Source organism: Saccopteryx leptura, chromosome 1, assembly GCF_036850995.1.
Source record: "Saccopteryx leptura isolate mSacLep1 chromosome 1, mSacLep1_pri_phased_curated, whole genome shotgun sequence".
In the NCBI taxonomy this organism is placed as follows: Eukaryota; Metazoa; Chordata; class Mammalia; order Chiroptera; family Emballonuridae; genus Saccopteryx; species Saccopteryx leptura.
The window spans coordinates 185,066,034-185,093,155 of record NC_089503.1 but is presented as its reverse complement, the minus strand read 5'-3'; the positions used below and the strand labels follow the sequence as shown (position 1 = coordinate 185,093,155).

Below are 27,122 nucleotides of genomic sequence, written 5' to 3'. Positions count from 1 at the left end.
AAATTTCATATAGGGCTTGGTGACATTTGTCACATTGTCTTTATAGTATAAGACCATGACAAAGATTTGATATTGAATGCTAAAAATCTTTTTACCATTCCAATAAGAAACTTGTTCCTGCTATTCTGGACAGAACTTTTCCATATTAGGCTTTCTGTTTGAAAGTAAGAGTTTTTGGTTGATTTCTTCAAATTCTTGATAGTCAGTTTCATCAAGAAACTGTACAAGTAGGTGGTAGCAAGTGTTAATAGCAATTGCTCCAAAATTCCTCTTCTCAGTGAATCAGAGTTTATATAATTTAGTCTTTTTAAATAGTATCTTAAAAGTATAACTGTTCTTTGAATCTAACTGCTCTTTCTTTTCTTTTATTGGTACATGCAGGGGCACTATATCTTGCAGTAATGAGACTAGTTTTTATCCCAACAATACCTTTGTGTATTCAGTACTCAGAGCGGTCGTGAAGTGTTTCTTCCAGTGTGTGCGGTGCCTTTCACTGTCCAAGTTAGGGGTGAACTATGTGTCCCTGGAGAGTTGGAGAATCATTGTCATCATGTGCTGTACCTGTTCCTCACAAGACCTTTCACATTTGCAAACACTCTGATTTTTAACACATTAAAAGTCCTATAACAGATCTACAGAAATAACTGTCACACACATACCTTTTGGATTTACTGAGTTCATTGACTCTTAACAAAGTTTGTTGTGGACAGCCCATGAGCTCCAGTATGAAGCCTCAGAGCATGGATTCATACTGATTCCAGTGATAGGAAGCTGAGAACCAATGAGGCCCCGGGGACTCGGATTTTATTAGAATCACCATTTTTACATGTCATTAAATGTGAAATTTGGATCTATGCATGAGGGCTGTGTAAAGTCCAGAATGACCTTTTGATGTAGAACTTTTATCCCTTCTTGTTGTCTTAGCTGCACAATCAGGGAACAAATTTAGATGTTTTATCATCTTTGTTGTTTCAGAGTGTTTGTTTGAATATTTATCCAAATCTGGTTTGTTTGATTCATCTATAAGGGAAGAAACATTCCTCAAGCCCCAGGGTTTATAACTGAGCACAATCTCAAGGCTTCACAGCTCTGCCAGTCTCCACAGAGCACATGTGCTGGTGCATCAGCCACATGTTCTTGAGAAGTGGAACCACTTCCTGATTCCTGTTCTTCTTTGGTCCCCATGCAAGGCTGGGGATCATCAGTGCTGTGACAACTGCATGAGGCAATTGACCATTGCTATGAATTGTGTGACCTTGAGCTCATCAGATTGTGATCTGGTTCTGGTGGAACTGAACTTATTAAAGGACTTTGTTTCTTATTTTACATTAGCATAAAAAATTTAAAACATTCCATAAAGATCCTTTATGCAAATACATATATGTGTCTACAACTTAGCCAAAACTTCATCCTCGTTACATTACTGTGTAGTGACTTTTTTTACTTGTTTGTCTTTGACCCAGTAACTTGAGTTTTAATAAAAAAAATCCAGCCTTGTGTTGGAGAAATAAATATTTATAAAATTTGAAGTCGCTATATAAGTAATGTGATGAAGATATTAAATTAGACCTTTATGGATTCTTTAAAATTAATTTTTTAAGAATTGAGACATATAAGTGGACATTATTCCAATAAAGTAACTATCTTATTATACCATGATTTTACATTTGCATGATGTAAGTAATATTAGAAGATGGAAATATTAGTTTCTATTTAAAATCTGAAAATCCTATAAAATATAAATATTATTAGAACTTATACATAAATACTTTGAAAAATTGATATTCTGAGCCCAACTTGGTTTTAGAAATAAACATTGATTTTTATTTGAAAAATATAATTTATTATGACATTTCATAAAGAGTTTTGACTTATTGTTAACACCCAAAGCCAATGATTGCTAAATTAATAAAGTTGATTAATCAAAAAAACAAATAAAAGCTATTATTTAATTTAGGAACACTAAATGCTGGAGTGTAACTATGATAACGACTACAATAATTATACATCCTTCTATGCTGTTGGAAAAAATTATAGACAGAATCTAAATTGAATAGAGCCTTTCAATTTAGTCTAGTTTTTCTTTTTTAGAAATTTCCTCCAAAAGCGTAGAAGGATATATAATTAATGTGGTTGTGATCATAGTTATAGTCTAGTATTAAAGGTTTCTAAATTAAATAATAGATCTTATTTTTGATTGACTTTATTATTTTAACTGTCATTGATGGTACTGATTATAAGCCACTGCTGTAGTAAGGTAGTAAGGGTTAGACGTGGGGGGGATTCCTGGTGAGGGCTAGGAGGGACTCCATTAGGGCCATTGCAGCCCTCGGCCAGTGGGGGCCACTGTGAAATCCCAAGAACCAAAATAATAACCCAGTTCAGGAAGTTGCCAGTGTTTACATATTTCAACTGTTGCAGACGTTTGAATGGCTAGTTTTTAAAAGTTTAAAAGTTTTTATTGCCCCCCAAAAGAGGTAAAAGCTCTGATAGCGGGTGGCCCACCAGAAGCCATTCACTATCTGCTGTACAGCTGTCCTTAATGAGCCCCAGGTCTGGCCTTTCCATCAGTGTACTCCATTTTGCTAGCCACATGTGAGAAAAACAGGGCAAGCCGGGCTGACTTTGATCTGATAGCCATTGCTATCCATTAAGATTTTCTTAGCTGCATTGTATAGAGATAGTGTTTGTTGCTAATAATTGCTGTCATGTATTAAGGCTTATCACTTTTCACATGCCACAAACCCAAATATGGAATGACATGCCCTTGAGGATATGGTATTCCATTGGGGAGACAAGGGTGTAAATGGAAAATAGTGATGTAATAAGAGAATTACTTTAATGCAGTTATATTCTCTTGGAGGTCTGAAATGCATCTTCAACTCAAAGGTTCCAAACCAACTGCATGTTCTTCCCTGATCCCTCCGTGTACTCCCATCCATACTGTGGAAGAATCTCTGGTAATATTTTAGTGTTGTCCACTCAATGAACGGACCCCCCCTCCACTGGCTTCATGAGTCCACATGCTCCACACACCAACTCTACCTGTATACCTCCTAAGTATCTCCTATGTCCCTCTGCTTCTCCTGGCTGTGCCCAAACCCTGGCCAAGCCACTATCATCTACCAGATGGCTGATGTGGCTGTCATCTCCTGCCTTATCATACGTTCCACATACCTACACACATGCACACCATGCCTACACATATACTTTAAGCAGACACATACTTTGCTGTTGCTTTTAGGTTAAAGATAAAAGTACTTAATAAGGTCCCTAACCTACCTCTCCATCCTCGTCTTGTAACAGATACCACGCTCCCTGTTTCCAGCGGATACTTTTGCAGTCAGTTCCCTTTAGTCCAGCAGTCTCAGCCTGACAGATCTCAGCCCAGGTGTCTTCTCCATAGGGAATCTTTCCTAACCTTGTCTAGCTCCTTATGCATTTTCCAAAAGTACCACTTATTCTCTAGCACTAATTGAAGATGTAACTACATTTATTTATTTATTTATTTATTTTTGCCCTTTTTTTTTTTTTAATCTTTCTGAAGCTGGAAACAGGAAGAGACGGTCAGACAGACTCCCGCATGCGCCCGACCGGGATCCACCTGACACGCCCACCAGGGGGCGACGCTCTGCCCCTCCGGGGCGTCGCTCTGCCGCGACCAGAGCCACTCTAGCGCCTGGGGCCAAGAGGCCAAGGAGCCATCCCCAGCGCCGGGGCCATCCTTGCTCCAATGGAGCCTCGCTGCTGGAGGGGAAGAGAGAGACAGAGAGGAAGGAGAGGGGGAGGGGTGGAGAAGCAGATGGGCGCTTCTCCTGTGTGCCCTGGCCGGGAATCGAACCCGGGACCCCTGCACGCCAGGCCGACGCTCTACCACTGAGCCAACCGGCCAGGGCCTTATTTTTATTTTTGTATTTTTCTGAAGTTGGAAACGGGGAGGCAGTCAGACAGACTCCCGCATGTGCCCGACCAGGATCCACCCGGCATGCCGACCAGGGGGCGATGCTCTGCCCATCTGGGGCATTGCTCTGTTGCAACCAGAGCCATTCTAGCGCCTGAAGCAGAGGCCACAGAGCCATCCTTAGCCCCCGGGCCATCTTTGCTCCAATGGAGCCTCGCTGCTGGAGGGGAAGAGAGAGACAGAGAGGAAGGAGAGGGGGAGGGGTGGAGAAGCAGATGGGCGCTTCTCCTGTGTGCCCTGGCCGGGAATCAAACCCGGGACTTCTGCACCCAGGCCGACACTCTACCACTGAGCCAACCAGCCAGGGCCAAGATGTAACTACATTTATATTTGAGGTTCTTTGCCTCTGTTTCGAGAAGGAAAGAATCTGTTGCCTTCTGTGTTGGTTTTTGCTTACCGTGGCATTTCTAGCAGATAGGCAGGTCCTGAGTAAATATATACTGAATGAATGACTAATGTTCATACAGTGTATAGTAGAGAACAAGGAGAAGGAGCATGTTTGTTTCCTAGAGGAGGCTGGGAGGAGTCAGGAATGGTTGAGCTTAGACTGAGGGATAGAAGGGCTTTCATGGGCACAGAGGCAGTGAGTGGGCATTCCAGGCAGGTATTGCTTGAAGAGGCACTAAGCTGGGCAGAGCCTGATTTGTCCAGGGACCTATTCTACAGTGCTGGCTTCTATAATGTGAGTTGGGGGAGGGGGCAATGAAAGATGGGGCTGAACAGGAAGGCAGGAAACTGATCAGTATTTTCTGAAAAGGAATTTAGATGTGACCTCTTAATTTTTCAAATTGCTTTTTTGCCACCTGAAGGGCCTGAAATTAATTGGTACATGAAAACTAGCATTTTTTTAAAAAATGAAATATATTAGATTGGAAAACATTAGATTATACTGTGTATGGATGTCTGGGTGTGACTTAATGGAACTTCTGTTTCTGATACACGTGTGTGTGTATGTGTGTGTGTGTGTGTGATGTACATATGCATGTGTGTATTGGGTTGCAATGTAAAATGTATTTCTTACTGTGGACTAGAGTAAAAATGTGAATGTTGCTGTTATAGGTGTTCAGAGCCAATGAATAATTTCAGCCAAGAGAGTGACATGGTCAGACTTCAGTGTTAGATAGGTAACTCTTTGTGTGAGTCTGCAGAGGGTGGAAATAGGAAAATGGTTAGGCAGTTGCAGTAGCCTAGGTGAGGGAGGAAGGCTTTACTAGGGCAGCCAGTGGCTGCTGGGTTGGGAAAGGGAGACACCAGAAGTATTCAGGAGGTGAAACTTGCAGGATTCCATGAGTGGATGTGTTGGGTGGGGAGAGGAGGATCACTTCAGAATGGCTGACCGTGGAGATGATAGTCACACAAGCAGAATAACTATTTAAATACACCTTTTACTGATTGACCTAATGATCATCTGGTATGAAAATTTTCTCAGTTTTAGGAGAAATACTTCTTGGATAGTATCATTTGGAGATATTGCAAATCTGAGTAGGTTTTCCTCCCACTGGAGAAGGTCATCATGGGGAATAAGCTATGTGGGTTCCCAGCCCCCTGTCCCAGCCTGGCTGAGGTGCTGTTGTTGGACGGTTTTATCCTCTGGCAGGGATTATTGCTATGGGAAAACATGAAGGCAGTCTGACCTTAGTTCCTCAATGGGTAGGTTTTCCCTGCTGCCCCTCTCTCTCTGACCTATAGCCTCTGTGGCCAAACTGCGTGCTCTGCCTTTCTGTAAGACAGGAGGATATGTTAGTGTTCAAAGGGTGATAGGGTGCCCTTCCCTTTCTTCTTTGTGCTTTTCTTTATTTTCTGAATTTCTATAACCTATAGTAAATTTTCTGTTTACTATTTATTTAAATGCATGTTCTATTGATAATGCAATTTTCTAGAGTGCATAGTACTTAAAATATTTTTTTCTGTTTATAAATGTATACATATTTGTTTTAAACAATTGAAAGGAATTGTTATTAACAATTGCAAGTATATTAAGTAGAAGGAGGGCATGTTTAGTAATCCCCCCCACTGTGAGAAAATCGCTTTCACTATCAGGAGAGCTTTTCCTCAGTGATGTACTGACCCACACAATCACATGTCAGTTACAGGAAGTAGCTGCCATGCCTCTGTAGTTCTGTGTAACTTGTACATTTTTTTTCCCATTTAGCAAATGGCCTGGGCATCCTTTCATGCTGGTTACATATAAGTTTTAAATTACAAATCCAAAACTCTATGCAAGGCAGGGAGGTGCCTTGAATGAGCAAGTGTAATGATGTGACGTGGAGGCCCCGGGTGGCCTGATGAATCCACACCCCTCATCTGAAGAGGCAGCCAGTACTTAGAGCTAGTTGTTGTTTTGTCCTGTGGGCTTGCTTTGTTGAATCTTTTAATTTTCCAAGAGAAGCTAGAGATCTGTAATTGTTTCCCCTAAGTGTTCCTTCCAGTTTCCCCTACAGAATGAGGCCAGTCTGCTGGCCGGGGCAGCCAGCCATTCACCCGTTTGCCACATGATGTAGATGGGCCTCATTTTGTTTAAGGTGGCCTTTTTTTTTTTTCCAATGCATGGCATCTCCTTTATCTTTTCTATGTTCTGATCATTGAAATTCTTGTGTCTTTTTCTGCAATACTGGCAAGCACCCCCTCTCAAATTTGAACTGAACAGTAGATTAGCTTGTAAAGTACCTGGTCTGGTACAGTTCTGTTAAATTCTTTAGCAGTGTCAGGAGTTGCACCCTGAATTGTATAGCCACAAGCTGTTGACTCTTCTTTCTTAAATATAGTGGGAAGAATTCAGAGATGAGGTAAAAACTATAGAGGCTACGTGCATTTGGAAGGCATGTCACGCAGCAAGCGGGCAGTTCATAGCCCTGACTGTGTAGGGGCTGATGGCCAGGCAGCAGGCTCTGTCCTTGGGCCTGAGAGGTATTTCATTCAGTTCACCTGAGAGCAGCTTGCAAAAAGGGTCTGACCATTAGTATAAAAGACTGTTCATCCCCAACAGACTGGTGCCAACTAGTGTCTTGTCCGTCCCTGTGCTGGCACAGAGGGGGCCTTTCTTTCCAGATTATTTCTTGATTATACAAAAGGAGACTAACTCTGATGGGTATTCCCCAGTTGGGTACTCACATCTGTTTATTCTTTGAGCCTCCGTTTTCTCTGTAAGATTTGCTTGCTGATGCTGCTAGTCATGGAGTTGTCGAGAGGGTTTCATTTTAACCTCTGTGTGAAAGGCACTAGCACTCAGTATTGTTGGTTCTCTTTATTTTAGTATTTTAATGCACAACATGTACTGCATGTCGTGAGCTTTAAGAATACAGACTTTCCTGGTTGGGGACTGTGTATCAATTTAGGAGCATGGTAGCTTAAAGCAGAGCTGTCACTTGTGGTGTTAACGTGCTTTAAGCAGAAACTGACTTGTTTTGTTTTGTTTATAGTTTTTGACGTGTTTCTGTTTTGGTCTGACTAGGAGGAGCCTGATCTGGTTAGTGCAATTTATGGCCGAGGGATAGCCTATGGAAAGAAGGGCCTACATGTGAGTATGGACTAGTTATACTTCCCGTAGTGCCTACATGACCTGACTTGGACCAGGGTTTGGTAGAACCGCTCACTGTTTGTTGAGCTCTAGTGGGACACTCAGTGGTGCTGCCCCAGGTCACCAGTGAACAGGTGGCTGCAGGGGATTTACTCAAGGTCAAGTAGATGGCTGGGAAGTGGTGAGCTGGGAATTTCTACCCGGATCTTCTGAGGTTGATTTTGCCATATTTTCTACTCTGAAAGGACAGTCTTTGTCAGCCTAAACTTTATTTTGTGATGAACTGGACACAGACCAAGAAAAGCATAAGACCTTAACTGAGTTCCTACAAAGTACTCATTGGTAAAAGCAGAGGCTGGGCATCATCAGTACAGTAGGACTTGGAATTTGAGTTCTTTTTACAATTCTTAAAGGTTAATTAAAGAACAAAAAGTTCTTTTTTTGATGAGATTTATTTCTTATGCATACTTTTCTCAGATAGGTGTAACTCTATACCCCTGTTTTCCTTAGTTCTCTGAAGAATGCATGAAGAAGGTAGTAATATAAATATATTTTGCTTAACGAAAGCATCATGATATAAAACTAAAGCCTTCCTGAGATTACATAGTAAATAATGAAATAGTCTAAGGGTCAGATCTCCACACTCTCAGTCCAGAACATTATATGTAAAGTTTTTTGTTGTTCTCTTCCTCTGTATGAAAAACATTCAAATGGAATTATCCTTTGAGGGAGAAACATCACTTTTGTATCTTTGCCATTGAAAAAAAGTGTACTAATTGGGTGCTGGCATACTGGAGAAATTCCATGATATTAGTATACTTCTGATAGAGAGGACTGAGAGTGAACTCAGATTTTGGAATGACAGGCATCAAGGACAGTAACAATGTTACATTCAGAACATCAGCAAATGACTGAAGTTTCCCTAGTAGAGGTCAAAGATAAGCTGCTTGTGAATTCTCATCTCTCTTAATTTTACATCTGGACATGAAATTTACTTATATCATGAATACATTTTTAATATAAAAGTAGCATGTTCATATATTTTTAATGTAAAAGTAATGTGCAAATTTTAAAGAGAACCTATCTAGACTTCTTGCAGTGAAGTGTATAGGCTTAAGGGATTGATTGACCTGGCCCCTTCTGTTCCCACATTCCCACTGGGCAGCCAACCGGTCTCCACATTTTTTTGCCTGCAGGTCTCCACATTCTCATATCTTGAAATACATTGATTCAGTGTTTAAATAGGTTAAATTTAAGAAATATTCTATTCTATCATCTGTGGAACTTGTACTAGGTGGTCAGGTCCAGCATTCTGTTAATAGTAGGTAGACTTGAGTAAGTTTAACAATGGTAATATGACTTACTTAACTTGGCAGACATGTCGTACAGAAGCTGAATTCATATTTATTTCTAAATAAGTAGTTATAGCATTACTAAATTATTTCAGAAAATCTGTTCCACCTGGTTTTGAGTAACAGTGTATCTCATACTAAGCTAATGCCTTTTCAAGGACATTAAGAATGCTGAACTTGCTCTGTTTGAACTGAGCCGAGTAATTTCCTTGGAACCAGATCGCCCAGAGGTATTTGAGCAACGAGCAGAAGTGAGTGTGGTTTTCTTATTCCCTCTGTCCTTATTGGATTCATTGAATTTCAGATTTTTTTTTCTCTTATTTTATTACTTATAAATTTTAAAGCTCCCTTATCCCTATTGTGTTTTCCTCCTAGGTACTCAATGCTTTTAAACATGGTTGAAATTACTAGAAAACTGTGGGCCGAATGATATTCCTGATTTAACATATAATAGTAACATTTAGCATTAAAATATACATTTATGACAAGTATTACTATCAGTATTCATTGAAAAGTATATTACGCATTATATTTATTATATATATGATATACCTTAGCAAAACTTAATAAGACAGTGTGGTCAAAATAAAATTTATAGCCTTTAGAAGCAAGTCTGTGTGTGTGTGTGTGTGCGCGCGCGCGCGCGCTTATCTATAATTCTTATGAGCTAGACCTGTCTACATGGAGTCATAGCTCTGGTAAGGGTGACTGTAGCTAGATCTTGAAGGAACATGACTTGGAGACAAAGAAGTAATGTGGAAATTACAGGTAGTACCCATAAGAGCAGACACTAAGGGGAGATGCTTTTCAGGACCAGAAAGGCGTGGCCTTGGCCTGCCAGGTTTCTGGGTGACATATCGACAGGGAAGGGGTGTTGCAGGCCTTGCCAAGGCCTGAGGAGATGATTGGAGACAGATCAGATACCACATCCTGGGGGACAAGGTGGGGAGTGGTGTTCAAATCAGAGAAAAGAGTATGTGTGAAGGCATCACTTTGAATGTTTTTAAATGAAATGCATTCATTTTTCTGTGTTCATAGACTAGTAGCAAACTATCAGGTTTCATGTTGTACATATTTTACTGCACCATGTAAATGCTTTAGAGTTTAATGTATTTAACCTTAATAAAACAACTTTTAATCATCTAATCAAATGGGATTTCATAGTTGAACGAAAGGAAAAAGTTACTTCTCTCTCCTCTCCTGGGAGAGGAAACTTAGCAGGGAAGCACTTAAGTGTTTTAGTAATTCAAAACTATGTGTGATGTTTTTGCTCTCAAAATTAAAGTGTCTTAAATAATATTTCAGATTCTTAAAGAGAATTTTATGTTTTATTGGAGATTTGCTTTATTGGAGATTTCTCAGTTATTATAACATTTATTATCCCTGGTCTGTGTTGGGCTGTAACCCTGAGGCTCGTGACTTCCCAGATGCCTGCTGGTGCCCAGGGCAATTGTGTGGTGGCAAATTTGTGTTCAACCCTCCCCCGGGGAGGGTTGCTGATGCTTTATCCCTCCATCACTTGGATGTTCTGTTGAAACCTTTATGAATAAAGCATGAATTTAATGTCTAAGTTCACTTAGAAGAGGACTTGTTCAGCAGATTTTAAAATTTTGTATAGTGAATAAAAAAACTAACTGTATACCCAGAAATAATATTGGTACTTAGAAAAGTAATCTTCGATTATCTCTAAAATATTATCCCCTCCTTTTTTTTCCAGCTAAATTATAGCATACCATTTATATATATCAGAGACTATTTTGAGAAATCTTTTACTTTCTGAAGTAGTCTATGTCTCATGACCATAATGAAACATTTTTAGTGGCTCGGGTCATGATCCTACCTGTTGATTACTGTGCTGGGTTGTGATAACTCAGTTATGTACCTAGTGGTTAACAGAGTAGGTAGGGATGTCAATTCTTCTAAGAATATAACCCCAGACCACTGTGCTTTTTGAATTATCAGGCATACATTTTGTTTCTTTCCTCTTCCTGAGCTATCGTTCTTGTCACTCGTGATGTGCCTGTTTGAATCCTCTCTCTGTTACTGCTTTGAAGTTTCTGTAGAATAGGAAAGTAGTTAGTAAAACTTGATTAAAATGACCTAGATTATAAGAAGAAAATCAACCCTAATTTAAGAACATTTGTTGAGGAGAAAATGCTTGAGCTTGATTACATGAATACTGATGCCCGTTTGGGATTTTATTAGTCGTTTTGGTGTACTTTTGCATTCTGAACTAGCTTCTCTGTTGCCCAGACACAACTAATTGATGGGTCAAAGAGCTTTCCAGACAGGTATTTCTTCCCCTGCTTTTCAGATGACTGTTGAGTTAAGAATTAATGCTATAGGGCTTCCAAAACACCTGCTGCAATCTTAGAAATAGTCATTTAGCATTTACTACCTCTGGAGACAGCTATAGACCATGGAGGGCTCTCTCTGTGTCCAACAATTTCTCTGTTTCATTGGTTCCAAGTATTCTTTCAGATTTATTCTGACATGCCAAATTTTGATCTGAAAGTGAAATTATAGATTAAGGTCACATTTCAAGAAAAGTGACATCTGCCTGACCAGGCAGTGTCACAATGGGTAGAGCTTTGGACTGGGACACAGAGGACCCAGGTTCAAGACCCCAAGGTCGCCAGCTTGAACATGGGCTCATCTGGTTTGAGCAAAGCTCACCAGCTTGGACCCAAGGTCACTGGCTCGAGCAAGGGGTTACTTGGTCTGCTGTAGCCCCACAGTCAAGGCACATATGAGAAAGCAATCAATGAACAACTAAGGAACCATAACAAAGAATTGATGCTTCTCATCCCTCTCCCTTCTTGTCTGTCTGTCCCTATCTGTCCTTCTCTCTGTTTCTGTCACAAAAAAGAAAAAAGAAAAGAAAGAAAAGCGACATCTGTGATAACCCAGAAATGGAACAATTACAAGGCAATTGCTTCAGTCAAAGTTCCTTAGCCTCCCCATTGGCTGGACAGAGGAGTGCCTTTCAGCCTGTTGCCTTTGAACCTCACTGCTTAGCACATGGGGTCAAGGATTCTAGTCTGTGGAGAGAGTAGGACTGAGTGGGGTGTGCTGAATGTTGGCAATTTTAAGTCTGATCATTTGAAGTTTTCTTTCCTATTACATTTTGGGTTTATAGATTCTATCCCCTTTGGGACGAATTAATGAGGCAGTGAATGATCTTACTAAAGCTATTCAACTCCAGCCCTCTGCACGGTTGTACCGACATCGGGGGACCCTGTACTTCATATCAGAGGTTTGTAATTTTTGCCTTGAAATATTTCCTTTCATGATGGTAAAGATTTCACTTTTTCTTCTACTTCAAAATGTTGCTGTAGATTCAGGTTTCAAGCTGTATAGTAATATGTTGATAATGTAAGACAGGTAGTTATGAGAACATCTTTTTTTAACTGAAATTGAACCCACAGAGAAATACTAAATACGAAAAACACATTGTCTTGCTTGAGCTATCAGTAGTAACTGATTCCAGACTAGAGGGAAAAAAGAAAGAGAGAAACAGAAGAGAAATTTGGTTCATAGATTATACTTTAATCTTTCTTGCAAATGTCAGCGTAGGGAAGCAGGTATGCCTATTATCAATGTGATTATTAAACTTGAATTCCTTTGGCTATTAAAACCCAAGAACCATGACCTGAACTAATACGGTTTCTCAGACTGTGGCTTCTCTCTGTAGGTGACCTAAATCTAACAGGAATATCTTTTATCCTTACAGTGGTATTTATGATGCCACAGTTATCTTTTGGGGGTTATGTAATTTTTATACTAATTTTCCTAATGCAAAAGAAGAAATATTTTTAAAACCTCAGCATAATACATTTGAAGGTTGACTATAACATAATTATTTTAGAGGTATTCAATACAATATTAGTACCAGAAAATAGTTTTTAAAGTTTCTGTAACAGTTAATGACTTAAATATAATTTAAAATAATATTCTTTTTATAGTTGAAACAGTCTGCTTAAATTAAAGCTTTGTGAATGTTTCCCATCAATTTCTTAAGAAAATTAATTATTTTGACAACCAGTATAAGAATTCCACTTATAATATTTATGGTCATGAAATGTTTCCTTTAAGTTAAAAAGGGCACAGAATAGACTGAGATTATTTTCTCTACCAATCAGAAGTAGGAAATGTTCAAATATCTAGTGAATACTACTTTATTTTTTCCACTCTGCTTTTTGTAGGACTATGCAACAGCCCACGAAGACTTTCAGCAGTCCTTAGAACTGAACAAAAACCAGCCAATAGCTATGCTATACAAAGGTTTAACTTTCTTTCACAGAGGACTTTTGAAGGTGAAAGTGTTGTGCATTATGTGTACAGTCTAATGATCCTGCTTTTTCTTTTGTGGGTGGGAAGAATTTAGTAGAATTTAGTTTGGCGTGTGCCCAAATGATGTCTCAAGTATACCTGGTTTATTGCAGAAAGTAGTTTGAGTGGACATATTTATTGAGCTCCTACTATTTGGCAGGTACTTGGAGGGCATGCAGAAGAGGAGTGGAAAAAAGGTGAGAGGAGGGAGAAATGATGCTTTACACATACAAGGGATGGAGTTTGCAAAGTTCTCTTCTCCCTGTGACCTACCGTATGGTAAATACACTAAAGAAAGTAATATGAACAAAGTGCTTTGGAAACAGATAAAAAAGATTCATTTAAAGTTGGAGAAAGTTCCAGAGAACAAGTCGACTTTGTCCAGGACCTTGATGGTGAAGTAGGGTTGGTGGGGGAAGAAAGGAGCTGAGGCGGAGAGGAAAACTGAGGAGAGACAGAGGAACATGGAAATGCAGCCAGTCCGTGTGGTAGCCAAATGTGGGGCGTGTGAGGGAGATAGGCCCTGAAAGGGGATGCAGGGGAGGACCTAAAAAGTCTAGCGTACTATGCTACGCATTTTTTACTTTAATTTGTAGGCCCTGATGAGCTGTAAAACCTAGATTTGTGGGAAAATACAGAGTTGAGGTCAAATCTGTCATTTAGAAAGTGGATTCTGACACAATGGTGGCCAAGGACTGAGAGACATTGATAGCGTTCCAGGTCAGAGGTGGTGATACTTAGTTGGGTTCCCCCAGAAGCAGTTTGAGGGTATCTCTGTGATTCATGGATCACATTGCTATCTCTTGAAGACTGCTCTTGGGAGGAGGGCTTGAGGGAAACAGGAAAGGTGTCATCTTAACTGACTCAAAGTGTCAGGCGGAAATACCACCTCCATCCTGTCCCTTTTTCCTGCCCTTCAGTCTGTGTTCTTGGAGCACATGTTGAGAGCCTGTTGTGCAGTAGGCTTTCTTATGCCAGAAGCGAGCAGGCCAGAAACATGGCTGTGAGCCAAGGGCAGAGCTCTGGGTTTCTGGCCTTCACCCCTCTGTCCCCACGGCCTGGCACACAGTAGGCACTCTTGTACGGGACACATCAGGTCTGCCCGGTTGAAGACAGGTAGTCTGTACAGCTGAAAAACACTTCATTCTGACTAGGAGGCCAAGAGAGTCTTCACTGAGAAGGTTGAAAGCTGTGGATGGTGTCAGTAGCATGTGGTAGGGAAAGGTATTCTGGCAGAAAGAACACGATTTTATTATTGGAGAGCATTCTGAGGATCATACATACAGTCAGGGTGGGGAGGTTTACCTTTAAGAAGGCCACATGTTATAAACCCTCTGTGTTATAGACAGTGCCTGTCAGATAGTAGGTGCTCAATAAGTATTAGTGGGACACATGAATTTCAAGGACAGAGCAATGAATTTGGAGTTGGAAGGCCTTGGTTAGAGCTCTTGCTGTGAATCTTGAACTGCACTACTGGACAGGTTACTTAAATTCTTTCAGCCCCTCCTACATCTATTGAGTAGGGGTGATCCTGCTTTCTGCCTCTTGAAGTGATTGAGAATTAAATAAAATAATGTGTGAAAAGTACTTTATAATAAGCTGTAAACATGAGTCAGGTATTAATTATAATGGATTACTTTACATGTGAAATTTTAATTTAATCTGTTTTGTAGACTAAAAAAAAAAAATAGTAACTCTCATCCACTAAAAACCAAACCAAAAGGAATTTTGAAAATTTCATTTCCTACACTGCAGAAAATTTCATTTCCTACACTACCTTTTTCAGGTACGTGGAGGAAGTCCTAACAAGGCCTCTGTCTGATCCATCTGGGCTCCTACTGGCAGTCGTGGGCTCTGAGAGTAATCATTTAAAATGCACTTTGAGCAGCTGCCGAGTGGATTTTTCCAGTTACTTGTACCTGCCTTCTGTTTCTCTCATCTTCTCTCAGTCACCATAAATTGAAATTCATAATCACAGCACTGTATTCAAAGGCTATCCCTTGAAAAGGTCATGGAGAGAAAAAGAGTTGAATATAAAAAATACTAACTGTTAGTATTAAGTTAAAAATATTTTTTAAAGTAAACAACTGCAAAACAATGATTTCACTTTTAACTATAAAGTCAGATTTAGGCAGGTGGACAAGGCTCTTGTGTTATTTTGAAATGGGAATTTTTCAGGAAAGAGCTATAACAAAGGCACTAACTACTGATTGGACAAGGACTAAAATTCAGTCTGTTTTATTCTAAATCCACATGATGAGAACCTAGGAACAGTGTTTTCATGGTCTGAATTTTAGAAGCCCCTCGGAAAACCAATCTTAACAAAATGATTTGGTCCTTTCTCCTTTTAACCGTGCTCATAAACACAAGGTCGGTGTGTGTAAGAGATGGGAACTTTTCTTTGCACTTTTATGGATCTGCTGTCCAAGGAGGTCAGCGTGTTTACATATTGTCTCATTGAGCCCAGCGGCATCCCCACGAAGTATAAAAGGAGCAGAGGGTGTCCCAGTTACACAGATTGGAGATCTGAGTCAGAGGTGAAATGCCTTAATTAAATTAATAAGCTTAGTTTAGCTATCTCTGCTTCTCTTGTTAACTAGAGAGACACAGTATTAAATGGACCAATGAGTTGCGCTATCTTTATATCCTGACAGGTCTCTCCAGATCAACAATAGTTTAATTAAGTGGATAATTCCTTGTTTACTTTATAATATAATACAATAGAAATACATTAGGCAATATTACATGACAGGTTCCAGAGCTGTCCGATTCAGCAGATGTTTCAGACATTTTGGATTTTCCGAGGGAAAAAACCCAGCAAACTTTTTTTTATCGAATTCTCCCTGTTTTATCTATGTTACAAGGATATTTCAAAAACTATGTATTCTGAGCACGTATTTTTATTGGCCTTCACTCTGATAGTGACCTGAGATTGGTCTCTTAGTGACAGTGAGCAGCCTCACTGATGGCTGCCACCAGCTAGTAGGGACGGTGGCCACAAAGAATGATGATGCTTGCATCCGCTACACGAATGAATTCAGAGCCAGTTCATATGCTTAGAGATTGATTCATTCAAACGTAGTTTCTTTGTTCCCAATGGCTTAAAATCTTGATTCTGCTATGTCCCCTCTTTGGCAGAATGAGGTAGAGAGCTGTGCAGTGATTAGACAGGAACCCTGAAACCAAAGCCTCTTAAAAGCTGAAGAGAAATCAGACTTTGAAGAACTGTGGCGTCCGAGCATGCTGTAAGTGCAGTGGACAGCAGATGTCCCCGGGCATCTCCACCAGACGTCCACAAACACTCCAGACTTAACATGCCTCAGCTGGCCTCATAACCCCCGCTGCTGTCCTTCCTCCTGCTCCTCCTCACATCACATAGGTTAACACCCTCCCTTCCCCTTTGTCCCCTAGCCTCAAACAGCCACCCACCCAGTTCTGTCTTAGTTGGCCTTTACAGATGTCTCCCAAATTGGACCCTTCTTTTCTCTCCTGAGGCTCTCTCTCAGTTCGAGTTTCATTATCTCTTGCCTGGACCCCACAGCACCCCCTCCTTGGGCTCTGTTCTCTCCCCTTTCCAGTCTGTCTGCTTTATTGTTGCACAGTGGTGATCCTCTCTAGAGAGTCTAGTCTGTGAGGTCACACCCCTGCCTGCAGACCCGAGTCCGCATTGCTTACTGGGACTGGCCAGCCTGCAGAGCATGTCAGGAGCCCTTCCCTGTCTGGGCCCAACTGACCACACTGGCCTGGTTCCCACCCCTTCCCTCTCCACCACTCCTGCCCATGCAGCCTGCACTCCCGCTGACCCATACCTCCCGATTCTGTGCACACTGCCCCTGCGCAGTCCCCCTCCCTGTCCACAAGGCCTCTGTCTTTACCAAGTTCCTTCTCAGTCTCTGAGACCCAGCTCAGCTGTCACTTCCTCGGTGGAGTCTGTTCTGTATCCCCAGGCTCAGTTAGTGATTTCTTTCTCTTTATTCCCAGAGACTTTTACTCTATTGTAGTTCTTAGTTCGCATTCTAATAACTTGGTTAGACACTATTAGCTTTCTAACTTGACTATGAGTTCTTAGAGGACAGAGATAATGACTTGCTCATCTTTGTCTTCCCTGTGCCTCACACCACCCTGGCACATCGTAGGCGCTCAATACATGTTTGTTGAATTAAAAATATAGTTGTAAAAGTTTTTTAAATATAGGACTATACCACAACAGGAAGCCCAACTAACAGTGGCCTTTAACATTTCTCAAATATTAAAATTTACCTGTTGTCATCATTCTACCAAACAGTATTCAGTTGGGTTCCTTAAGGAGCAGGTGCAGTCCTACTGTTGCCTCTGAAGAATTTTAAAGAGCCAGCCTCTCTTACCCTGCTACCCCCATCCCCGACTCCTGAGACAATCAAGAAGCAGGGAATAAATAACGTTTTGAAAAGAATTAGGGTTGTACTACTTTTGCAAAATGCTTTTGTGTGCCTACCAAATCATTGAGTATTTATTGAGTGCGCCTACTATGTGCAAGGCATGTGACATCCTTTAGTAGTTTTCTGCTATGAACTTTCTAATCAGGTATGAAGTGATTGTCACAGAAGTTTTATAGTCTTTCTCACTGAAGTTATTAGAGATCATGATACTTTGTAGCCATTAACTTAATAAGTTACATCTTTCCCTTGGGAACTCTGGGAAATGTCTTCCTAATTTTTGTTAAAGTAAATAATCATAATGGAAAATACATTCACTGGTTTAAGCCTGGGATGTTGATTCTGAAACAGAATGGTGCATAATGTGAGTGGTTTACACAAGGTGAATCCTGCAGTGGCCAGGCCTGCTCTGTTTCCTCTGGGCTCGTCCCCGAAGCCCACTGCCCCCGTGGCCTCCCTACTCCCTTGCCCCTAGCCGCAGACCTGGCTTTGTGCTGGCAGACGCAAGGCCCCAGACCCCCCAACTGGACATTTTCTGTTTTATTTTGTTACACTGTTTCTTTTTCCTCGGAGATCCGGGGGTCCTTCAGATAGCCAATCTCCCAGCCTATTTGCTTGTTTTGTAAACAAGGTTCACCTTGGGCTTGCTTTTTTCCCTCTTTTGTTGGTTCTCTTTTATTGCTGCTAGTTATGACCATTTTGAGTTATCTCACACAGCCATTAGGCCTTGGTTTGTTCCATGGGGCTTTTATTAATTAAAGAAATTATATTAATAAGAAGGGGATATCATTAGACTGATGAAAAGGACAATGAGAAACTGTTTTCCCATTTTGAGAGGGAGAGACTTAAGGCTCTGCTGTTGATCATAGTAATGGAAATTGAATCCTCCAGATTCATAGTTTATTGTACTTTCTCTTTCTTTTTTTAAAAAGTCCTCCTACTAAAAAAGTCTCTGTGAGATCATGTATAATATATAAGTCCTTTAATGATTTAAGTGAAGCTCCATTTTAACAGTTATGCAAATGAAATAATTTACTATATGCTTTTATAGGAAGCTATTGAATCCTTCAAAGAAGCTTTGAAGCAGAAAGTTGATTTTATCGATGCGTATAAAAGTCTGGGGCAGGCCTATAGGTAAGTCGAGTAATAACAGTTGGGGAGGAGGGAGGGTTTTAGAGCAGTGATTCTCAACCTTTTTGCACTTGGGGACCTGTAAAAATACAGGGACTGCTATAGCAGAAATCAGCCTGAGCATAAGCAAATTCAACTAAGATCATTGGTGTCTATACTCTTCATATAGCATCAGGGTGGTAACTCTTCCGTGGACTGACACAGTTTCTGGTGGACCAGTGATTGAAGAACACTGGTGTAGTGTGGGGAAGCAAGAGAGCCTCACATGATAGTGATATCTAAGTGAAGTTGCATGTCTTAGCCAGAAGAAGCAGTCATTCTGAATTGCAAAGGCATCTTCTCCGGGATAGAAATGAAACCCATGTATCAGAGGAGATAGCATGATGTATATTATTAATCTCTTAAAACAACTAGTTTGTGTATATAGTCTACAAAATGTGAGTCTTCCCTGGGCTGTTGTTTAGAATAGTGGCATCATTAGCTATTGCATTATAGATGTTGCTTTTTTTTTTTTTTTTTTTTTTTTTAGGCCATAACTAAGGTTAATACTCACATCACATTGATCTGTCTGAGGATTCCTTGAATAGACAGGTGGAAATGTTAAAATTTTGATACTCTCTATCATAGGGGTTGGGAACCTATGGCTCGCGAGCCAGATGTGGCTCTTTTGATGGCTGCATCTGGCTTGCAGACAAATCTTTAATAAAAGAAAATAATAAAAATATAAAACATTCTCATGTATTACAATCCATTTATTTCCTACCGCTCATGTTCATGGTTGTGGGTGGCTGGAGCCAATCACAGCTGTCCTCTGAGACAACACCAAATTTTTATTGGATAATGCGTAACGTACACGGGTCGTTGTATGGCTTTCACGGAATTACATTTTAAAATATGTGGCATTCATGGCTCTCTCAGCCAAAAAGGTTCCCGACCCCTGGTCTATCAGGAATGAGTACTTCTGCCTAGCCCCTGGCTTCCTGGCTCCAGGGGGAAGTAGAGCTAGCTACTCCTACTCTAGCTTTGAAAAAATATATGTGCTCTGACTTATTCAGAGTGATTATACAAGTTAGAAAAGAAAGATATTAACAGAAATTCCCTTCAAAATTCTGTTAGATACCTTATTTGGGAAAGATTAAATTTGAGATCTTATTTAACTGATGGGACAGCTGGAGAAGCTCTGTCATCCTGACTTGAAGAAAGTGTATTTGGATTTGCTTTAGGTTTAAGGGGTGATATTTATCCTTCCTGTCCCATGCAGTTGTTGGGAATAAAATTGAAACTACATAAAAAGCACCCAGTAAATAGTAAAGTGCTGTATAAGTACAAGCTGTTACATTTTAAAAAGTAGTCATTATTTATAGGAAATTGACATATATTGGATATTTTGAAGGTACTTTATTATTTGAAAACATTTTAATATGTAAAAGAGGGTTGGTCAGTAATAACCATTTCTACTCTGAAATGATCACAAGTCTAAACTTTTTTCAGAATTTTAAATTATATAGCAATATACTAAACTTTAAATAAAGTAACTTTGGTGGCAGAAAAATAGACAATTTTAAGCTTATGAATTTGATTCAGATGCTAAACCTCTATGATTATAACACATTACATTCTTTTCTGAAGGAGAAATACATGTTTCTATGAAAATACTAAAATTTATACACAGTTTTTTAAGGGTTAGAGCTCATGAATAAGTCATAAATTAATTTCCCCCAAAGACTGTCAAGAGCTCTGGTTTTCCTATAATCTGGTGAGATCTAGAAAAAGTAAACGAGATGGTGTGTCACAGGCTAGAAGTTGGTAAAGTGGTAAAATTAAAAAGGAAGCCCCACACCAAGGTATCTCACTAACAGATGGAATATTCTGGAGATAACTTATTATGCACGTTTACTAAAGTGTCCACTGTGCTCATGACTATTGTCAAATCCCTAGAGAACTGGGCAATTTTGAAGCAGCCACCGAGAGCTTTCAGAAGGCCCTGCTGCTCAACCAGAACCATGTGCAGACCCTCCAACTCCGGGGCATGATGCTCTATCACCATGGCAGCTTGCAGGAAGCCCTGAAGAACTTCAAGGTGGGTGTCCCTCAGGGAGATGGTCACTGCAGGTCTTGGATTGTTTTCCAACGGAGTCAGTGGAATGAATGGGCAGAATGGTAAGAATAGTGTTTATGCCTCCACAAAAGGAGAGAAAAACCACTGCCTTGTCCGATAGACTCATTTACAGAGCATGCATTTGGTCTGATTTAGCCCGGAGGGAATTTTCTAATTCCAGATGAAAGAATTAAGCCATTGAGAGTTTTCTTGTTGTATTGATACTAACACGGCATTTTCTCCTTCGGTGCCGCAGAGGTGTCTGCAGCTGGAGCCCTATAACGAGGTGTGCCAGTACATGAAAGGACTCAGCCACGTGGCAATGGGACAGTTTTATGAAGGCATAAAGGCACAAACTAAAGTTATGCTAAATGACCCTCTCCCAGGCCAGAAGGCCAGCCCAGAGTACCTTAAAGTGAGATACCTCCGAGGTAAGACAGAACATTGCAGAACTGTTGACTTTTAACTTGCGAGGCTGTGGAAATTGTATTATCTCTGTTGCGTTCCATGAGACAGCAAGGTCCAAGGGGCGAGGTGACCTGTCCACAGCCACCCCTCGGTTAGTGGTGGAATCGGGACTAAATGGACTCCATGTCTTCTAAGGACCAATTCAGTGCTTTTTCTGCCATCTTCTATATATTTTCTTTCTAAAGTAAAAAAAGACATTTAGTTAAGTCTGAAAAACATAGTTTGAACTCAAAGTGACGGTCATCTGGGTATTCATGTACTATCTCTTACCTAAAGATACAGGAGCGACAGGAAAGTAACCTTTCCTGAGGTTTTTACACAAAATATGAAGGTGGCATCTCTGAGCTATCTTTCTTTTATCAGAATTCTCACCTAGTTTGGAGAAATTAAATTAGAATGAGGAGGAAAGCAAATCTTTGAGTTACCCCTTTAATAGTCACAGTCTTACCTTTTCACTGCCATGTGTAAAGATGTTTTTGTTTTCATATAAAGCCCAAAGTTTTAGTTTCCATTTCTTCTCTTTTGTTTCATTAGCCCTCCATACCAGTATTGTCTGACTGAAAAATATTACAAACTATGTATATCATTTGAAATTTCCAGTAGCCACATTAAAAAAGTAAAAACAAACAAGTAGAATGAATTTGAACAGCACATTTTATTTAATTCAGTGTATCCACAATGTTAGTTCAACATAAAATTAATTTGGGGACACTATTTATTCGGCATTTTACCTTTTTGTTCTAAGTCTTCAAAATCTGCTGTGTAGTTTATACTTATACTACATCTCAATGTGGTCACTAAATTCTCTTTCTTTTTTGTGACAGACACAGAGTAAAAGAGAGAGGGACCGATAGGGACAGACAGGAAGGGAGAGAGGTGAGAAACATCAGTTTGTTTGTTTTTTAGCTAGAGGGAGAGAGAGAAAGAGGGAGAGACAGGAAGGCAGAAATGAGAAATATTAACTCATAATTTCAGCACTTTAAGTTATTTCTTTTATTGCTTCTCATACATGCCTTGACCAGGGGGCTCCAGCCAAGCCAGAGACCCCTTGCTCAAGCCAGCAACCTTTGGGCTTAAGCTGCTGGCCTCAGGCTAAGCAGATAAGCTTGCGCTCAAGCTGGATGAGCTTGTGCTCAAGCCAGCAACCTCAAGGTTTTGAACCTGGGTCCTCAGTGTCCCAGGTTGACACTCTTATCAACTGTATCACCACCGGTCAGGCTAGATTTCATAAAATTAAAAGTTGAAAAAATAGATTCATATATGTATGAATCTAGCTCTTCCAAACATCTTGAAGTTTTCTAATAATTGAATCAAATATATTTTTAAGTTTAAATTAATTCAAATTAAATAAAAAAATTAAATTTAGTTTCTCACCCTACCTCTATGTTAAGTATTCAATAGCTAGGTGGCTGGGAGCTACCTGTTGGGCAACACAGCTCTGTACTCTAAATTATAGTTCCCTCTCTTTTCCTGGATTCAGAGAACTTGGATTTGTGAACTGTAGACTGAAGGATAGGGCACTCTGTCTCCTGGATGTTTATCCTACACTGCTTTAGTGATAAGCAGCAGCTGATCAGTCAGTTGATGAAATCATATATGTAGGCAGTTCATCCTCTTTCAATTGGCAGAGAACCAGACTCAGTCTGACTGAACTTGGAGTCCCAGACTCTGGAATTGAAAAATGAGCTCTTTGGTGCAGTTCATGGAAAGGTGGCTAAAATTTAGCCAAAGTGGTCCACATTGACTGACTTGTATTTCACTCAGGTGACTTCAAGTCAGTGGCAGGTTACTCCGATTATCATAGAACTATAGTGACTTAGTAAAATTTTGAGTCTCCATTTAGAATTCTTGTAATTAAATAACAGTTTGTTACAAAGTGTTTGAATGGCAACTAGCCATAAAAAAAATGTTTCTTCAGCAGTATGTGGGTGTGTCAGATCTCACTTCCTGTCTGCAGAGTACTCTCGGTACCTTCATGCACACCTTGACACGCCCCTTACGGAGTATAACGTCGATGTGGACCTGCCAGGAAGCTTTAAGGACCACTGGGCGAAAAGTCTGCCCTTCCTCATAGACGACTATGAAGAGCAGCCGGGGTTGCAGCCCCACATAAAGTAAGTACTTCACATGACTGTTTTCAAGTACAAGCTGTAAGTTTGTCATGATAACAACTAATTGATAAATGGCTTTCAATTCATGTTTCAGATTAATTTATTTTTGGATTTGACATGTCTGCAGATGTTTCTTTTAGTTAATAAAGTACCATGAAACTTATTTTGGGGTATTTCCATTTCTTCTAGCCTGATCTTCCCTGCTCATTTTGGGCAATTGTCAATTTTCAGATGTGCTGGCACTTATTGGCAGTCTTTGCCATGTTACACTCTTAAAATAAAATGATTAACATATGCGAAGTCTGAGAATACACTGCTGGCTAACTACTGCAGCAGTATGGCAAAATGGAAATGCCAAAAAGTTATCCCATCACAAAACAGTTAGGTCTAGAGTAGATACTGATTCCTGGCAGTCTGCAGTGCCTTAAAAATTAAGAAAAATCTCTAAAGATCAACTTTCACTCTCTAAAAAGAAAGGGTTTTCAAACCAGAGTGGTAAAAGGTTAGCAAGTGTCCTGAGGGGTGAGTGCATCTAACAGCTACTGCAATGGGATCCTGGAGGCATAGGCAGGAGGGTTTTGTGAACTTCAAGGGCTAAAGTGATGCTGTGTGGAGGCATGCCCAGAATCTTAACAACAGCAAATACAAGTTCTTCCTAGGAAGGAATTAGTGCCAGTTTAGGCCAAGTATTCCCACAGAATAAGGTCATTAATGTGAGAATCAACAGAAACAACAAATAGACTTAGACCCTCAAGGACTTCAGATAATTGGAATTGTTGAATACAGACGCTGAAATAACTCCAAATGAAGTATTTTAAAAACTATGAAGAAAAAACAATTATAAAGAAATCACAATCAAACAGGGAGATTATGAAAGATAACCAGGCAGATCACCTTTGATGATTGGTGCTTGTGTCCTTTTGCCATAATAAATGACAGCCAACTCCTGTGAGTCCTCCTGGTAAATAACCACCTAAGGGTGGTTTTCAGGACCTCAAACACAACCTGTACTTAGAATTGCAATTTTTGTTATGACAACTTCTAGCACAGTGGTAGTCAACCTGGTCCCTACCGCCCACTAGTGGGCATTCCAGCTTTCATAGTGGGCGATAGCAGAGCAACCAAAGTATAAATAAAAAGATTTAACTATAGTAAGTTGTTTTATAAAGATTTATTCTGCCAAACTTAGCGAAAATCCGACATAAAGTACTTGGCAAGTAATTATTATTATATACTTTAAGTTGCTGTAAGTCTGCTTTATAAATTTTATAAAGTAAAGTTACTTCCCTACTTTATAAATCACCATTACTACAACTGGTGGGTGTTAGAAAATTTTACTACTAACAGAGATACAAAAGTGGGCAGTAGGTATAAAAAGATTGACTACCCCTGTTGTAGCAGATTGACAGCTAAACAGTAGTGGTCACACATACCATTCCAAGTATATATACCTGCTATAATCGTGAGGAGGGCAATGGATATAGTGCAGGGGTTTGGTTGCTGTTGAAGAAGGCAGTCCATGCAGGTTATGTATCTGGAGAAGTTTACAGAGCAAGTAATAGTCTGAATTGCAAACCAGTTCCCAGTGTTAATAACAAGCATGTGACAGTAATCGTGTGTATACTCTCTGGATGCCTCTGTTACTTTGTGTGTGGTTGGGTGCAGAGCACTGGAGTAGAAATCAAGTAGTCATAGGCTCTTGATTAGTTTTCCAATGGAGGAAGTGACTGCTTTTCAGGTGAAATTTGATTACCCTATGTGGGTTGTAAAAATCTTTATTATGTACATAATGTTTCTTCCAGAGACGTGTTACATCAGACATTTGAGAGTTACAAGTCTGAGGTACAGGAGCTGATTTGTGTAGCTGACCGTTTGGGATCACTGATGCAATATGAAACACCTGGTTTCCTGCCAAACAAGAGAATACACAGAGGTATTTGGAAACTATCGGAAACTGAAGATCTTTCTGACAGAAGAGCAAGGGTTGCTAAATGATGTGCTTTTTAAAAATATCATGTGTTGTGCTTATTCAAATCTCCATGTGACCATTACAGAAGTGTGTAGATTAATTCATCTGAGTTCTGAAAGAAGGCTGCTTCCAGCGTTGCCTTTGTGCTGTTGCTGTAGTGTGGATATAAATACAGAGTCTAGGCGTGAAGGTGTGACTGTATAGGTCAGACAACTCATCCATGGGAGCTGTTTCCTTAACTGTAGGCGTGATGGAGAATTTGAACCCCCAGGTGCTTCAGTAGGGAGCAGAGTTGGGAGGGGGCAACCTCGGGGGTGTCTCTAGCTTCCTCTGATAGATTTTCATTTTAGTAGGGCCATTGTGGTTGTAATGTGCATTTGGTCTTATTAAATCACCAATACTTGTGATTCGTTTTTTATAGAATTGGCCTACAGGTCCACATATGCATTGATTTTTTTTTTCAGTAAATATGTTAGAAAACTTTATACAGGTTTCCTTTCGACTGTGATACAATTGCCTGGTTTACACGAGGCTACCATAAAGCAATCATACTGCTGACTCTTCCTTATCAGTGCATGAATCATTATGCCTGCAAATAATATAAATTTTTTTCACATGAGTTTTTCTTTATTTCTTTTGTGTGTGTGTGTGTGTGTGTGTGTGTGTGTGTGTGTGTGTGTGTGAGAGAGAGAGAGAGAGAGAGAGAGAGAGAGAGAGAGAGAGATAGAGACAGCGACACATAGGGACAGACAGACAGGAAGGGAGATGAGAAGCATCAATTCTTCACGTGGCACCTTGTTCGTTGATTGTCTTCTCATATGTGCCTTGACCGGGAGGCTCCAGCCAAGCCAGTGACCCCTTGCTCAAGCCAGTGACGTTGGGCTTAAGCCAACACAATCTTGCGGTCATGTCTATGATTCCATACTCAAGCTGATGAGCCAGATAAACCCATGCTCACCCTGGCAACCTCAAGGTTTTAAACCTGAGTCCTCTGCATCCCTAGCGGATGCTCTATCCACTGTGCCACCACCTGGTCAGGCATGAGCTTTTCATTTTTGATGTCTAGAGTTAGTGATACGTATAGCATATACATTATATCACGTGAGACAATATTGATATAGGTGCTGACAAAGTTGTCTTGTAAACAGACGGTGTAAACTCACAGTTTTACAGTGTAAACTCACTGTAAAAGTCTTTTCTGTTCCTTATGATTTTAATAACATTTTCTTTTCTTGAGCTTACTTTATTCTAAGAATAGTCTATAATACACATTACATACAAAGTATGTGTTGATCAACTACTTATGTCATCAGTAAGGCTTTTGATCAACAGTAGGCTAATAGTAGTTAATTTAGGGGGAATCTAAAGTTGTACCTGGGTTTCTGACTATGCAGTGGTCAGTGTCCCTAAACCTGCATTGTTCATGGGTCAGCTATATGACTGAAGTGATCCTCAAGACTCACTGCAAATCTGTCCCTGTAATGTGTACTTACAGTCTCGGTTTTCTCAACGCTTCTTTCTGGTAGCCATGGGCTTAGCAGCACTGGAAGTCATGCAGGCTGTCCAGAGGACGTGGACCAACTCAAAGGTCCGAATGAATGGAAAAACACGCCTAATGCAGTGGAGGGACATGTTTGACATCGCAGTGAAGTGGAGACGGTAACTACATTTAAGTGAAGGAAAAAAACAAGATCTAATCATTGTAAAATAACATCACCTTTTTAAAACCTTACAGGTTTTAAAATCTGTTTTATTTACTAACAGTAAG

The 27,122-nt window shown here is 40.1% G+C and overlaps 1 protein-coding gene across 7 annotated transcripts in view; it reads left to right on the top strand.

Moving 5' to 3' along the window:
- Window positions 1-27,122, top strand: part of TTC13 (tetratricopeptide repeat domain 13) — a 126,688-nt gene that overhangs the window by 78,611 nt on the left and 20,955 nt on the right. For 3 of the 7 annotated variants that reach the window (XM_066382976.1, XM_066382927.1, XM_066382918.1), the window contains exons 5-14: window positions 7,413-7,478; window positions 8,989-9,081; window positions 11,970-12,086; window positions 13,036-13,146; window positions 18,629-18,711; window positions 20,647-20,788; window positions 21,063-21,237; window positions 23,232-23,388; window positions 25,188-25,318; window positions 26,881-27,013. In XM_066382976.1, coding sequence (XP_066239073.1) covers window positions 7,413-7,478; window positions 8,989-9,081; window positions 11,970-12,086; window positions 13,036-13,146; window positions 18,629-18,711; window positions 20,647-20,788; window positions 21,063-21,237; window positions 23,232-23,388; window positions 25,188-25,318; window positions 26,881-27,013 — 1,208 coding nt within the window. The remainder of the gene's footprint in view (window positions 1-7,412; window positions 7,479-8,988; window positions 9,082-11,969; window positions 12,087-13,035; window positions 13,147-18,628; window positions 18,712-20,646; window positions 20,789-21,062; window positions 21,238-23,231; window positions 23,389-25,187; window positions 25,319-26,880; window positions 27,014-27,122) is intronic. The other 4 variants (XM_066382967.1, XM_066382957.1, XM_066382937.1 and 1 more) reach the window with 3 other exon arrangements.